At 36.3% G+C, this 14,777-nt stretch overlaps 4 protein-coding genes and 1 long non-coding RNA gene across 7 annotated transcripts; 3 read left to right on the top strand and 2 right to left on the bottom strand.

Moving 5' to 3' along the window:
• The first annotated feature begins 1,050 nt into the window (after positions 1 to 1,050).
• LOC110847410 (phosphoinositide 3-kinase regulatory subunit 4) lies at positions 1,051 to 7,032 on the top strand. The gene is made up of 18 exons (XM_022094348.2): positions 1,051 to 1,387; positions 1,492 to 1,643; positions 1,712 to 1,737; positions 1,858 to 2,018; positions 2,096 to 2,291; positions 2,372 to 2,597; positions 2,756 to 3,073; positions 3,148 to 3,531; positions 3,604 to 4,378; positions 4,500 to 4,568; positions 4,629 to 4,996; positions 5,293 to 5,406; positions 5,505 to 5,588; positions 5,677 to 5,923; positions 6,024 to 6,084; positions 6,149 to 6,259; positions 6,331 to 6,354; positions 6,435 to 7,032. The coding sequence occupies exons 2-18, from the start codon at positions 1,552 to 1,554 to the stop codon at positions 6,929 to 6,931; spliced, it is 3,753 nt and encodes a 1,250-aa protein (XP_021950040.1). The 5' UTR covers positions 1,051 to 1,387; positions 1,492 to 1,551; the 3' UTR covers positions 6,932 to 7,032.
• Positions 7,033 to 7,391: 359 nt separating this feature from the next.
• On the top strand, positions 7,392 to 8,456 carry LOC110846269. Its single transcript, XM_035849158.1, has 3 exons — positions 7,392 to 7,841; positions 7,994 to 8,155; positions 8,238 to 8,456. The coding sequence occupies exons 1-3, from the start codon at positions 7,392 to 7,394 to the stop codon at positions 8,454 to 8,456; spliced, it is 831 nt and encodes a 276-aa protein (XP_035705051.1).
• A 41-nt stretch (positions 8,457 to 8,497) lies between these two features.
• On the bottom strand, positions 8,498 to 9,399 carry LOC110846268. Its single transcript, XR_002547573.2, has 2 exons — positions 9,243 to 9,399; positions 8,498 to 9,127 (listed from the first exon to the last, which is right to left on the bottom strand). It is a non-coding gene; the product is annotated as an uncharacterized LOC110846268 (long non-coding RNA).
• Positions 9,400 to 9,483: 84 nt separating this feature from the next.
• LOC110847514 lies at positions 9,484 to 10,573 on the top strand. Its single transcript, XM_022094463.2, has 4 exons — positions 9,484 to 9,694; positions 9,798 to 10,068; positions 10,136 to 10,243; positions 10,330 to 10,573. Exons 1-4 carry the CDS (start codon positions 9,623 to 9,625, stop codon positions 10,443 to 10,445), a joined length of 567 nt encoding a protein of 188 aa, XP_021950155.1. The 5' UTR covers positions 9,484 to 9,622; the 3' UTR covers positions 10,446 to 10,573.
• A 40-nt stretch (positions 10,574 to 10,613) lies between these two features.
• LOC110846871 (MFS-type transporter SLC18B1) lies at positions 10,614 to 14,687 on the bottom strand. Of its 3 annotated transcripts, none has more exons than XM_035848969.1 (10): positions 14,385 to 14,687; positions 12,894 to 13,279; positions 12,725 to 12,820; positions 12,404 to 12,625; positions 12,261 to 12,329; positions 11,940 to 12,182; positions 11,669 to 11,859; positions 11,487 to 11,582; positions 11,236 to 11,404; positions 10,614 to 10,969 (listed from the first exon to the last, which is right to left on the bottom strand). In XM_035848969.1, the coding sequence occupies exons 2-10, from the start codon at positions 13,041 to 13,043 to the stop codon at positions 10,790 to 10,792; spliced, it is 1,416 nt and encodes a 471-aa protein (XP_035704862.1). In that variant the 5' UTR covers positions 13,044 to 13,279; positions 14,385 to 14,687; the 3' UTR covers positions 10,614 to 10,789. The 3 variants fall into 3 exon arrangements, with proteins under 3 accessions (XP_035704862.1, XP_021949402.1, XP_035704863.1); XM_022093710.2 differs by having other exon boundaries at positions 12,894 to 13,248; XM_035848970.1 differs by lacking the exon at positions 14,385 to 14,687 and adding an exon at positions 11,048 to 11,097 and having other exon boundaries at positions 10,850 to 10,969; positions 12,894 to 13,370.
• Between the last annotated feature and the right edge of the window lie 90 nt (positions 14,688 to 14,777).

Here is a 14,777-nt window from a genome sequence, read left to right as displayed (position 1 = left end):
TCATAAATCTTGTATGCTATAACCCTAACTGCAACAATAATCGCATTTCTTCAAACAAAATAGAAACCAATCTAACCCCAAAGTAGTTAACTGACTGATATAAACTATTAGAAAACTCGACTATGACAAGACAAATGAGACACGCAACTCAATTGAATAAAGAATGTGACTGATAATAATTGCAAGGAAAAAAACTAAAAGTTTCTTTTAGTCCTTTTTAGCCAGCATATAAAATTTATGCTTTAATTTTTAGTTATGAAAAATTATTATATAGCCTGTAAGCAGACGTAGACATTTAGTATGGTCAAACAATATTACCTACAAGAATATAATATGACATGTACAAATTATTTATAATGTTACTCTAATTGCAATCTATACTAAAATTGAGAAAGATATGTACATTTATGATTATGTCACTGTTACATACACATTAATTAAAGCTAAATAGTAAACCAAAATTCGGATACTTCGGTTCAAAAGTTTAAAAAAATGCTGACCTTTTCTGTGGCCTGTACGTTTCTCCGGTCGTACTTCGATCCCAGTTATTTGTACCGTTTAGTTATCACTTCCGTCCGTCTCACTCAAAAGTGTGAAGTGAAAGTACATCCTCCAATCCTCAGCCTTCTTCCTTATAAAGCTCTTTTCTTCACAACAACCTTTCACAATTCTAAAAATTATGCTCAATTATTGAACGCACTTTCAACTGGCTTTCACTATAGTTTCTCGAATGACCTCCCAGGCCACACCAGACGAAGGACGAACGAGGCGTAATTATGCACCAAATTTAGTCTGTAGCAGAACAACCATGAATTATTGACACCAGTCACCAGTTTGCACACAATTTTTGATCGCTGGTGCAGTAATATCGCTCATCGCAATTAGTTAGTGACGAAATATTTTTAATGATTGAAACCAATTACAAATAAAATTGAGAAATTGGTGTCTGCTCTCAGTACACACAGCGATTAGAGTGGGCTGGCTGATGTGATGGTGCTGGTGGTGACCCATCGAGTCTGAGATGTGGCGAGGGAAATCTTATTTACTTGCTCCTTCAATCATCTGATGAATCAAAATACATCAAAAACTTCAAATAAAATTTAGAAACGCAACGTCATTAATTTTTCTAATAAATGTGTTTAAAAAAATTGTCGATGATGTAATTTTGGTGTGACTACTTAATTAATAATACGTTAAGCCTCATAAATTACATAGTTGCTGATCAAATCTTCATTTAGGACTGCTCAGGGGATTAGTTCTCGCATGTTCAGTGTTTTTTCTAAATTATTTTTAACTTAATTAAGTATCCTTACTTAATTGGGGACATTTTTAAATTTATGGTTATCTAACTGACAATGTAGCATCAGATTACGCATGTATCTATGAGGTAATATTATTGGTTATATAATATAGTTTAAATATGAAATATGTAATCCGTAATCTGAGAATGAAGTTATTTATTTGACGTTATTTATTTATTTCCATTCACAGTTGGACTTTGTTTTATTGAATTTTCTCCCCATAACTCAAGTTACACACGCATTGATAGAAATGGGTAATCAATTGGTGGCATTTGCCCCCTCATTAATTCGTCCTGTAGAATTTTACCTCACTGATGTTCCTGAACTCTACTTTGAATCAAAGTATGTGCCAATAATATGTAATATGCATAATTTTGGCTATAAAAATGTAAATTGTTAATGGTTTTCAGCTTGGGATCGACTAGGTTCCTGAAAGGTATGTAATAATTACTTCTCAAATATTTGCAGGCAATAAAGGCTAATTATCCTGATCTTGACTTATGAAGTGCGGATGGGATGACAATGGCAATAATTTTAATTTTGATTTTCTCGAAAGTTTGTCGAGCAAAACAAGGTCCCCTACTTGTGGTGGTGAAAGTGTTTGTGATACACGAGCACACACTTCCAATCCAAGTTTATTGTGAGAGATTGCAAAATCTTAGGAAATGCTTGGGTTCCACGCCTTCGCCAAATTGCCTTCCTTACACTAAAACAATCGTGAGTGTTTTTTAGTCTTTTTGAAATAATTTACATAAGAATATTATGTACAATGCATAATGTACTGTATATTATAGTCGACAGAGAAATCGGTGGTCGTAATCCGCCCATATGTGAAATTTTCTCTATATGATCGAATGTCCACTCGGCCCTTTCTCAGAAAGTCAGAAAAATTATGGATTGCATTTCAATTACTTTGTGGGCTTGTACAACTCCACAAACACAGTTTGTGTCACGGCGACTTGAAACTGGAAAATATCCTAATTACTCCAGGTACTACAAGTTTATTGTGACAGGAAATATTAGCTTGGACATAATTTATATAATTATAGCCACTGATTAATTTTGAATAGGGCTACGACTTTTGTTGTGCGATTTTGCGCCTTTTAAGCCAGTATATCTTCCAAGGAATAACCCTTCCGCGATTTTTGGATTCTTTTTCGATACTGCGGGAAGACGATGCTGCTATGTGGCACCTGAGAGATTTCAAGATGACAAAACTCAACTCGATAACCTTTTGACCCAAGAAGATGAGCTGAGACACTTTCTCCTTCCCTCCATGGATATATTTTCTGCAGGGTTAGTGCATACATACAAGAATGATCTGTTTAACCAATTAAAAATGCAATTGCCCCATTATTTAATAATATCCTCTATAAGTATATTATAGTGCATATAATATACCAATATTGGCAATAAATTAATAAATTAAAACATTATTTTCTATAATATTTCAGGTGCTGCTTGATAGAATTATTTACAGAAGGAAGAGTTCCATTTGATCTCTCACAACTTCTCTCATTTTGCGCAAATGATTATGATCCAACAACAGTTATAGAGTTAATTGAAGATCCAAGTGCAAAGGAGCTGTTATCTGACATGGTACAAAGGGACCCTAGTAAACGACTAACCGCTGCAGAGTACTTGACTCGCTTTCGTGGTCGACTATTTCCAGAAGTATTTTACTCGACATTGCAGTCATACTTTGATATCCTGGCCTTTCAGCCCCTCATTACCCCAGATTCTCGAATGGCAAGGTTGCGCCATGACGTTCGGTAAATGCAGATATGTATTTATTAACTGATGCCAAATACAAAACCATATTATAATTTTTTGTTTAATATTGTAGGACGTTACCGGATGATGTATCCCTCAACTTAATTTTTACTTCTTTAGTAAGCGCAGAAGTTCGAGGATTAAAATCAGTCACTGCAAAGTTGTTTGCATTGGATTCCTTTCGACGACTTGCACATAACTTAAATGACGATGATGTCCTTGAACGAGTCATTCCATACATTGTTTACCTTTTGCAAGACCCAGTATCACCAAGAGTACGGGCCGAAGCTTTAACAACTCTTGTCCACTGCTTGGATTTGGTAACCCAAATTCCTCCTTCGGACTACAACATATTTTCTGCCTATATATTCCCTGCGCTGGAAAGGCTAGATCGAGACGTGGCTGTTCGAATTGCTCTTGCTAAAACATTATCCCGCATTGCACAGATTTCGATGAGGTGAGTATAGTGCTCTTACTTATTAAAAATAATATGATGAATGACTATATAATTATGGTGCATTACTTACAGATATTTGGAGGCTTCATTTCTCCAAGGACATGGGCCTCAACAGCCCCAATTTATTGCAGAACTCCAATCTCAACGCGATACTGTAGCCACCTTTCTGTCAACCCTTCTTACTGATACGGACCCTGTGGTGAAACGAGTTTTAGTCTCTACGAGTGGATCATTAGAGGGGTTATGTTCTTATTTTGGAAGGGTGAAATCTCACGATATTCTACTCTCGCATTTAATAACGTTTCTAAATGACAAGGACGACTGGCACCTAAGGGCTGCATTTTTTCGCTGTGTTCCTGGTGTTGCCTCGTTTATTGGTTGGCACGCTGCACCGCTTTTGATTCCATTATTGAAGCAAGGACTGTCGGATGTAGAAGAATTTGTTATGCGACAAGCTTTAATTACAATCAAAAGCTTGACGGAGATCAATTATTTCGGTCACCGCTTCTTACTCGACTTACTGGAAGAAGTCTTGCCATTTGTGATACATCCAAATTTGTGGTTACGAAATGCCAGTGTTGGAGTAATCACGTCGATTAAAGTAAACCTGTCTGAAGTGGATTTACATTGTCACGTGATTCCACGTTTAAAAGTTTATTTGAATCCAACTTTCTCCTCTATCTGGGGATTGAACGAGGTGGCAATATCAAGCAAAATTAGAAAACCTCTAGAGCGTCAAGTATACGAAAGTTGTAGTAAAGCAAAGGGCGTTCTTCTTGAAGTCACGATCGAGTACTTGAGAAATAGACAAGGAAAGGGAGAACCTGATTCTAACGAAGTTTCCAATGTAAGCTGCTCCTTATTTGTGTGTAATAATATTATTATGCAAATATTTATTTGCATCTATATGCTTAAATTCAGGTATGAATTCTTTGCTGATTAGTTTTTTGTTGTTTGTATCAAAATAGTTCCTAGCAAGATTGAAGGCAGAGGGATTAAATACTCCAGTTGACCCTGTCTACATCACATTCTTACAGGTAATTGGAGGAAATTGTTGGAGGACTGATAAGTTCAGTTCTGAAATCTATTTCTTACAGAAACATGTGATGAAAGTTAATACGCAACGATGCCTGCGAACTACTGATGTCTCTGCATTTTCTACCAACAATGGGAAAAACAACGGATTTAGTCAGCAACAGCTTCAAAGTCATTTACTTATCATGTCGACTCCTCCTTTGAAAGAACTTATGTATCCTGGATCATTTTCAACCGTTACTGGTCCTGATATGAGCTCAGCATCATTAATGTCGGGGCCATCGATACCTGCAAATATTAGTCCTAATATAAAGAGCCCTGGTCCACAATATTATGCCAACTTCACAGAAAAACCGAGAGGAATCCTTGTCGCACATCTACATGAACACTCGAGTTGTATAACTAAAATATGTCCGCTGACATTTACAAAGTAATTAATATAATGAGGGTATTCATTATTTCTTCGTATCCGTAGTATCGTAAAATAGTTTACGAAGAAAAAACAAGGGGTCAGGTTTAGTAAAAATCGTAAGCGTAGTAACGTGATTTTCGATGAGAAAATCTTACGACGCTTACAAAATCTCGTAAGCGTCGTAAGTTATTTTACGATACGAAGAATACTAAGGATACGAAGAAATAATGAATACCCTCAATATTAATCTATTATGAACGATTCGATTGAAGAGATGCTGATTACACTGCAATCTGCACTGTTAATTATTTCAGAGGACTATTTGCAACAGCTTGCCGCAATGATGTCAGAATTTGGGATGCGGAAAAGATGGAGGGAAAGAACGTTGCAAACAGGTCTCGCTGTCATATTCGACTGCCTGGAGAGAGGTGAAAAGTCTTACAATATATTTACCAATTTTTCGGCCTTTTCAATAGCAGTCCAAATCTTCATGTAAATATTGAGTCAAGCATTGTAATGATTTCAGAGAAAAAAACATTTCGAATATAACATACGCCGCTGGTGCAAATGTGATTGGAGTCGCCGATGACAAAACACTTTATGGATTTGGGTATGTGTATTAATAACAATATGATATGTTAATTTGCTAGATTCATTCGTTCCACTGGTAATACGTTACCAATTATTTCTATTTTTAGGTTGGAAAATATGGTTGCAAAAAGCATATTTACTTTGCCAATAAATAATCAAGCAGTGGATATTGGAATACCAATGGCACTTGAATCCCATTCTCCTTATCTTATGGTGGTTGGAACCGAACTGGGTACTGTTTTAGGATTTGATATTCGCATTGCAACAAAGGATGTGTTCAGACTACAATCGGATCTCAAATGGGGACTATTAAGCAGTCTGTGCGTTGACGAAGAACAAAACTGGATGTGTACTGTATGTGAATTTTGAATTAACCACACATGTGCATACATATGCACATATTACTTGTATATGATTTACAATCATTAAAAATATTGCATTTTCTATTGTGTAGGGCACATCTAAAGGAATTTTGACATGTTGGGACTTACGATTTGGTGTTCCTGTCAATACCGGTATGTTTTTTTGACATATATAAATAACTTGGGCTTGCCTGCGATATAGACTTTTTCCTTCCAGTGAAAACTGACACACCAGTTCGGAAATTGAAGCCATCTCCTCTACACCCCGGTAGCGTATTTTCATGTCCGAGATATCAAAATGAAGCATCCTTGTGGAATTTAGAAACAGGTATCCAACAAAAATAACCCAAACACTTTTTTTAATACAAAGTTTTGTACAATTTTTTATGATATATGTAGGAAGTAGGCAAGTGTCCTTATGGGGTAAGACATTTCGCATTTACTAAAAAACATTAATCATAGGCACATACATATGTCAATTAAATAGAGCTTTCCATTTCCAGCCAGCAACCTTCCTTTATTATCAAAGCAACCAGAATCAAGCATTCCATCACGACCTTCAATGTCCATGTTTGGCATGACGTTTGTCAAGTCTCACAACGCCGTGATTACTGCAGGGAGCGATATGTGTATTAGATGGTGGGACGTGATCACCAACCCTGAAAACTCTTACGTCTTAGTTAGCCCTGATAAGCCAGAGCAGCCCGTAACTGGTTCCTTTGTAAAACACGGCGAATTTAGATTTAGAATTGTTGACGGGGTTGAAGTTATACAAGATGTTACTGTGAGCCAAAATCAAAACCAACTTGGCAAAAAGTTTGACATGGACTCGGGTGGAGGTGGGAGCGGTTCACCAACTTCGAATACATCTTCTGGTCATTCGTACCATCATTCAAACGCACATCATAATGTTATAACTGATATTGCCACAGTTGCAACTCCTAACCAAAGCTTTATCATTTCTTCTTCTGCGGATGGTGTCATTAAAATATGGAAGTAATTTATATTGCCTGTGTAAATTATATAACGTTCGACCATAATTAGTTATAATTTGTAACAGCATTTATATGGACAGAAATAAACATGAATTTGACTTACAGATTGTTGCATTATAGACTACTGTCAATGAGTGTTTCTTTTCGTCTGTGTAAATCGTAGGGTCGATAACCCACCGACATGACTTATAAATTGATAGATATTACTCAGAGTAGAGCCGGTATGGTGTATGAATGAATTACTACTTCAACGGATATATGTATGTAAAAGAAAATAGGATGAAACATGCTTTGCGTCCGTCAATCCATGTGTGTCCAATTGTTCAAGGTCATATATCAACAGACCAGTCAACTCTACACATGAAGATCGATACTATGACATACACATGTATGCATATTTAAGCCTTTGAGATCAGACCAATTCCGTGTGAGACCATTTAATTTCCTTTAATTCCCCGCACTGCAATGGAACTTTCTTCGGTTAGAGTAGCTGAGGAGGCTTTGAAATATTTCTCAACTACAATTCGATCCATCATTCAATCGGTGGAACAAGTTGTGGCCGACAAGGGGGTGGAGGAATTCACCAAGAAGAACCTGGGCATGCTCTTGGGAATGTTCAAGGCCTATGAACATTTGTGGCGTGCCTGTGAAAGTGGCTCGGAACAAGAAAACTTGGAATTTCTTAAACACATTTCCATCTCTGAAAAAAACAATTTACAATTCCAGGAAACACTTGAGGACTTTTTCAACTCGGAGGTGGAGTATGATAATTTGCTTGATAAATTGGATACGATGCTCAATCCCTTCCCAAATATTGATGGGAACATTTTAGATTTCCAACTGCAAACTTTGGCAGATCCAGATTCAAGGCCAAACATACGTGACATCGTTGAAGGGTCGAATTTCACGTGGATGGTGTTTCTGCGACATTTTGCCTGATTACCGTGACGAGATCATGTTGCATCCCTGATTGCGGCCAATGAAGTATAGATATTAAATTTGTCTGAGATGATTATTAATTGGCAACAATTACAAAATAATCCATGAAATGCGATGTTTGGTATTAGGAGAAGGTGGCTGCATTGGGATGTAAAGTGATCATCGTCTCGTTCGGTGAAAGGGAAGGAGCTTTACGGTGGAAAAATGATACAAATTGTCCATTTAACATATATCTGGACCAGGACCGGAAACTTTACTTTGCTTTAGGAATGCATAGGTCATTAGCAAAGGTATAAACTATCAAAATTTCTCAATTACATATGCAAAATATTCTAGTAGTAATAATGTTATAATTCATGCTTTCAATTTCAGTGTTGGAGTCGCAGCACAAATTCATTTTACGTTGGAGCGATGCTTACAGGGAGGAAATTGATAACTCCTTATCCGGACATAAAGGATGATCCGCTGCAGATGGGTGGGGATATTTTGCTACAACAGAATGGAAACTTTGTCAAGAAGTACTTGAGCCAATTTCCAGCAGATAGGCCAGCACTTAAGAGTTTCACTGATAAAATGCAAACCGGAAGTTAAAACAAAACTTATGCAAATAATATGAATAAAAATAGGGAGCATTTTATTTCTTAAATGTATTTATATTTCGTGTTATAGTTTACATTGTTGCATTTATGATTGCCAACAACCAAACTGTGAAACAGAGTTGATGGCATGATTTTTGTATGTTAACTATGTGAACTATATGCCAGAAATGGAAACTTATTATCAAGAAAAATTATACGTAAAATATAAAATAAGTTATAAAAATAATTATAAAATAAATTGGGTAAAACGAGTAAACAAGTAAAACGAGTTGGAGAATTATTAATTATTTTAAACAACCTGCACCCAGCGTCTGAATTGAAAACATACAAAAATAAAAAGTACGAGTGCCCAGCAGCGACAGTTAACAAATAATTGTACAGAGTACTTCAAGATGAATAAAATCGAGGACAAAAGTTCCTTGGCGTCGGAATATCCAAAAAGGTAGATCACCAGACGGAAAACGATCCAACAAATTATGAATTTGGCAAAATATTTGATGCAACCCCAGAGGAAATTCCCAAAATCCATTATTCCATTGCCAATTAGTCTTCCCAATCGCGTATCATACAAGGCCACCAGTCCCCTCCTTGCCAGTTCAAGCGGATATGTCACAAGGGTAAGAAACAAGTAAAAGCACGTCATCAAATCCGTGTCATCCATATCTACGATTGATTAAACAACAATTTAAATGGATAGAATAATAAATAAATGTATGAGTGAAAGTCGCATTTATGTACAAAGAGGAATAGTATTGGTTGGTCACTTTTGCTTGCTTACCTGTGTTAAGCATTTGTAATAAATGAAAAATTTGATAGCTGAATATTATATGATTTTTAGGAAGTATTTATGTGTTTTTAAAACCTTTATGTTTTTTCTGTTCAGGGAGGATCGATGTGAAAGGAACAGGGCAGCCAACTTACTGATTCTAGTACATAAACTTCATTTATTATTTATGCAGTCTTCAATATCTAATCTTTAGAAAGATTTGCATATCTAGATTATCAACCCCTCGGAGAATAGCTGTCTTATTTATGTATATTTAAGAAGAACAGTGTAAATAATACCGATACTGCTCTCCTCTTACAATAGGGATGAAACATTGCATATTTTAAAATAATAGTACCATTGTTCATCATAGCACAATTTTGATCTGCAAAATGAGTACTACAAGAAGGGAGACAAAAAGGTTGTTTATTTCTGAGATGTTACTGATTGCTACTTATTTCTGGGTATGACATTACAATGAATTTTACACATTTAAAAATTATGGAAATTATATTGAGAATATTTTTTGAATAGTTAATTAATGTGTTTCTTTCTGGTTTCATAAAGTGTTGCTATTCACTGGGGTTAGGACGGGCGCAGATAAATTCTGACCAATTTCATGAAGAATATCCCTTGAAGATCCAGGCACTCGAATTACGTCTTGATGCAGTGGTCAAAGACTTTCAATCCTCTACTTATCAATGTGCAGAATTAGGCAAAGAAATTTTGGATGTGGTTGCCGAACTAAAAAAACAAGTGTCCACTTTTCATAATTCAATTTCAAACGTTTTGGGAGATGGCGATGAGAGTCCAAAAGAATTATTTTGTCAGAGTAAAGGTTTGGTGACAAAATTACTTGTTACATGGTTTTGAAATACAGATGAATTTACAAGATTTATACTCAGGAAACCCGTCAAGAGGGCTTGTTTCATGGATGAGCTATAAATTTGGACCCGCCCTACAAATTATTGGACTAGTGGCAACAATCTATTTTCTCTCGCAACTACTGGGTGGTACATATACATTCGATTATTACACACAAATATGTTTTGTGAATTATTTAAGTATGGTTGATTGAATCCTATTGTTCAATTACTAGCATTGAAGAAATCTCATCTTCCCAAAATAGAGGAAAAATGGAACACATTTATGCGAAAGGTCACATTTAACGCGTCGTTTGACTATATGGTTGATGTTTATCAACCAAATCGTTAACTTTGTCGAGAGTTGTCATGTTGTACATGTGTATGTAAATTGTAAATACCGGTGTTGAATATTACGCATGATTGTTCACATTATACATGCAAAAATAAAACTTTATGCATATTCGCAATTTATCAGTATCAGAAAACGTTTCAGATCATTTTTGCAATATTGAGAAAATTCTTTGTTCATTTGCATTCACTTATTTGTGAATGTATTTTATTTTGGTTATAAATTTCTCTGAATACGAGATATGTACGGTATACGGTATAGACACGGAGGTTAATGTGACTACAAGTTTTAAGTTAATTATGACTCCATGCATTATGTTTGCCTTGCTTTCCACTCCAATTAATTTACGCCATTGGCCGGAACGATCCATAAAATTCCTGCGAACCTTTTCGACTATTGTTTGGCCCCTGATGAAGTAGAGTCGAAGACTCTGATGCGTTGGTTATATTTCCGTTACTCTCCCAGCCGAACCTCCGTCTTGTCTGACGATTGTGAATGTAAACGATAGGAATTACGAGAACAGACTAGAAAATTCAACCAAAAATTCAAACGAAAAAATTATTAGCATTCAAATAATTATATTCATGCTAAAATGTTTTTACTAAAATGGTTGCAAGAATTTCCGGATGATAAATCCGATTACAAGAACCAACTGAAAATGTTAGACAAATATTTAAAAACCAGTAAAGGCAGAGCTTTAATTTGACTAGTTCAGCATGCATGAATAATTCCAGAATTGGTTTGAAAGTTAAATAATAGGCTGAAAGTATGGGGAGGTCTTCCGGCTTACCACAATTATAGCTGTAACAAGTGGAAACAAGGATGACATCCTAAAACTGCTTTGATCCAGCAACCAACCCCCGAGCGATGGTCCTACGAACATTCCTAACGAAAGAAAGGATGCCCACAACCCGGAAACAACACTGTATGTCTTCAAACTATCGGGGAATCCATTAGCTCTATCATACGACAATTTTGGCCATTCAATCAATGCAAATATTTGTTATAAACTGATTTGAGAAGAGCACAATTAACACTCACATCGATTCTCTAAGGGCTAGGACAAAACCGGAAACTTGGATTGCACCCACACCAATGCCATGAATTATAAGACCAACACAGGTAATGCCGAGTTGACTACGTTGTGATACAATACAAACAAGATTCATGACAAACGAACAAAACCAACAATTAACAATGTTCAGTTTTTGTGCAATGATTACGGTTCAATTGGTATAAAGATGGCAGGACCAATAATGAGATGAGCCACGATAAGAAGTCCACATCCGAATAAAGAAACATACTTTGGGTGCCACTTTTTATCCATTAACTTTCCCCAAATGGGTGCAGACAAAGAATACGAAATACCTGTGGTCATAAACACAAGGCCAACTTGCATCTCTGACAAGTGAAACTGAGGGGAAAAATAGAAATTCATGTACGTATAAGGTTTGTATATTTATTAAAGCATAGCTTGATAAGCTGTAACCGAACCTGTCTCAAATGCGGCTCTAACGTCGCACTTAAGAATCCGATTGAGCATGAACTCATCCAAATTGTCAAAGCGGCTAAGGTCGCGGCAGGAATTCTCAATAACGTTATTATACTGAAGCCTTCTTGGTCGTTCGAATCTGCTTTATCCATTGAGCCTCCACCGGGTACAAGGCATGGCGTTATCAAGGCCACGACAATCAGACATAACCCAGTGACAACAAATGGTAACAAAAATCCTCCCAACTGTTATTGCAAAATGTAGATGAATCAGTAATTTGAAATGTCGCAATTAAGTTAATAATTAGCATTATTAAAGTTCACCTCAAAAAGAATACCTCCTAAAGTTGGCCCAATGATAAGTCCCAAGCCATAAAACGTCTCTAAGGATGCCTATCGTTTCATAATTACCACAATGAAAATATCCCATTGATAAGGCGTCATGATTCATGTACATATATTCTTACAAAAGTGGTCGCAACCGAACCAGCAAACTCTCCCGCAATGATAGTAAACGAAGCAGTGCAAAATGCTGAAGCACCGATCGCTTCAAACACCCGTATGGCGAATGATAACGTAATAAATGCTGTGTGATCATTAACTCTGGCAAGAAATCCAAAAGCAAAGCAACTTGCTCCTATCGTAAATAATCCAAGCTCTAGAACCAACTTTGCTCCAAGGAAGTGCATCTGAAATTATTCATTCATGCAAGTATTTAATTACATATGTGTTTAAATACTATTCACACATATGCATCTACTCATTGAGACAGGATTTACCAAACTTACATATTTCCCAAATATCGGAGAAGCAATAAACACAATTAGTTGAAAAATTCCAAATACAAGACCGTATTCTGTGGCTGAAGCCCCTTTCCTTTCAGCCTATACTTAATCAATCATGAAATTAGCGACACGTGTAAAGGTAGCAAACTTAATTTTTCTTCATATAAATTACCTCAGCCGGATAAAACGGGGCTTGTAACGAGTTAACGCATGCCGCAAATAAGTATGCAAAACAAAATACTAAAATTATGACCCATTGTGATCCCGAAAACACAGAAACTTTTCGACGAATGTTCTCCCGTACGCGATTAAAATAATTCATGACTTCACTAATGTCCGTGACCACTGCTGTTCACTGCCCACTTTTTGCAACCTCTGCCTTGACCCCTCGAGTAGAGTGAATTTTAAAATTCTGTATTTCTGTCACGCTACATATATATCTCCTGATTTGTATTGAAGAATCAATATGAAAATAGGTTGTGCGTATGCTGAGGTCAGTTACTGACTTTCACCTCCGATTACTTGAACTATCATTAGAGCTCGATTTAACAAACAGAGCTTCACAATTAAATATTTGAGTTTTTAGCCCGAGTCAGGGCTTATGTACCCGTCACGTCCGTCTGTCCGTCTGTCTGTCCGTCTTGCGATAACTGCCGTAAAACTAATCCGATCGACTTGAGATTTTGCACAAATGTAGTATGGGTCAAATGAGGAGTTAAGTTCGAAGATGGGCGAAATCGGTCAAGTGATTGACCGGTGGGGGTCATAAAGGTGGGTGGGGTATTATGCGCCAAATTTTCAAAATTATAGTAGGAAGCTGAAATTTGGTACAGAGGTTGATGATGGTTTCTAATGAAAGAATATAAAGTAAAATTATAAAAATTCTCATGTGGAGGGACCCTAGGGGGTGACCCTTACCGATTATTAAAACTTATCCAATCGAGCTGAAATTTGGTATATAGGTTGTTAATGACTACCAATAGAAAAATATGAATTGAAATTGGACACATTTTCACCTGGACAGACCCTATGGGGTGACCCATACCAATTTTTCAAATTCGTCAAATTGAGCTGAAATTTGGTAGACAAGTTGGTAATAGCTCGTAATGAAGTAAAATAAGAAAATTTTCACCTGGAGGACCTTATTGGGCGACCCAATAAGGTGACCAGGGAGAAAAATATGTGTGCACCAACAAATGTATACGAACATAGTCACCCGCGTGGCTGGAATTTGCATATGTTGCGTCTAATATTACCAAGATAATATCCTGAGAGTTTTAGGAAAAACAATACACTCGTTTCAAAGTTATGGTCATGGTCAATACTGGTGACCAGGAAGAAAAATATGTGTTGTGCACGAACAAAAGCATATGACCCTAGTCACCCGCATACCTGGAATTTATAGATGTTACATTGAATGTTGGTAACATAATATCCTGAAAGTTTTAAGAAAAAATATACACTCGTTTCAAAGTTATACTGGTGACCAAGGGAAAAAAATGTGTGCACTAACAAAAATTTAGTGATAGTGAATAAATTTTAGTATATGGGTTACTAAAGGCTCTTAATTGAAGAATTCGAAGTTTTAAAAATTTTAATTTGAAAACAGATTTACGCCTGACTCGGGCTATATCAAGTCTGCACTGTAGGTTTTATTAATAACATTTGAACTCGTGTTCATAAAAAGCCTTTATTAAAGACGACGAATGAATACACAAAAACGACACGTAGGTATTTGTTTACAATGATGTCGTTGAAATGACATTATATTTATTGCTGCATAGTTGACATTCTAAAGCAGTGTGGATAATTTCCTACCCCCAAGTTCTCTTTAGAGTATTATTAAGATAACACATTATCAAATACTCTGAAATCTCAGATCGCTTAATGCACTTTAACGACGATAGTATATAGAGTTCATTAAAGGGAAACCTGATTTAAGAGTTGCAATGGCTTTTACAACAGGATTACTTATGCTGATGGGACGTATCACAAGACATGCACAAAACATGTAACGTGTACCAGTAATTGAGTCTGGCACTTGAAATCTGGTTTT

This window comes from Folsomia candida, unplaced genomic scaffold (genome assembly GCF_002217175.1).
Source record: "Folsomia candida strain VU population unplaced genomic scaffold, ASM221717v1 Fcan01_Sc003, whole genome shotgun sequence".
Taxonomy (NCBI): Eukaryota; Metazoa; Arthropoda; class Collembola; order Entomobryomorpha; family Isotomidae; genus Folsomia; species Folsomia candida.
Note: the sequence above shows the minus strand (reverse complement) of the source record. Positions and strands in the feature narration are given on the sequence as shown.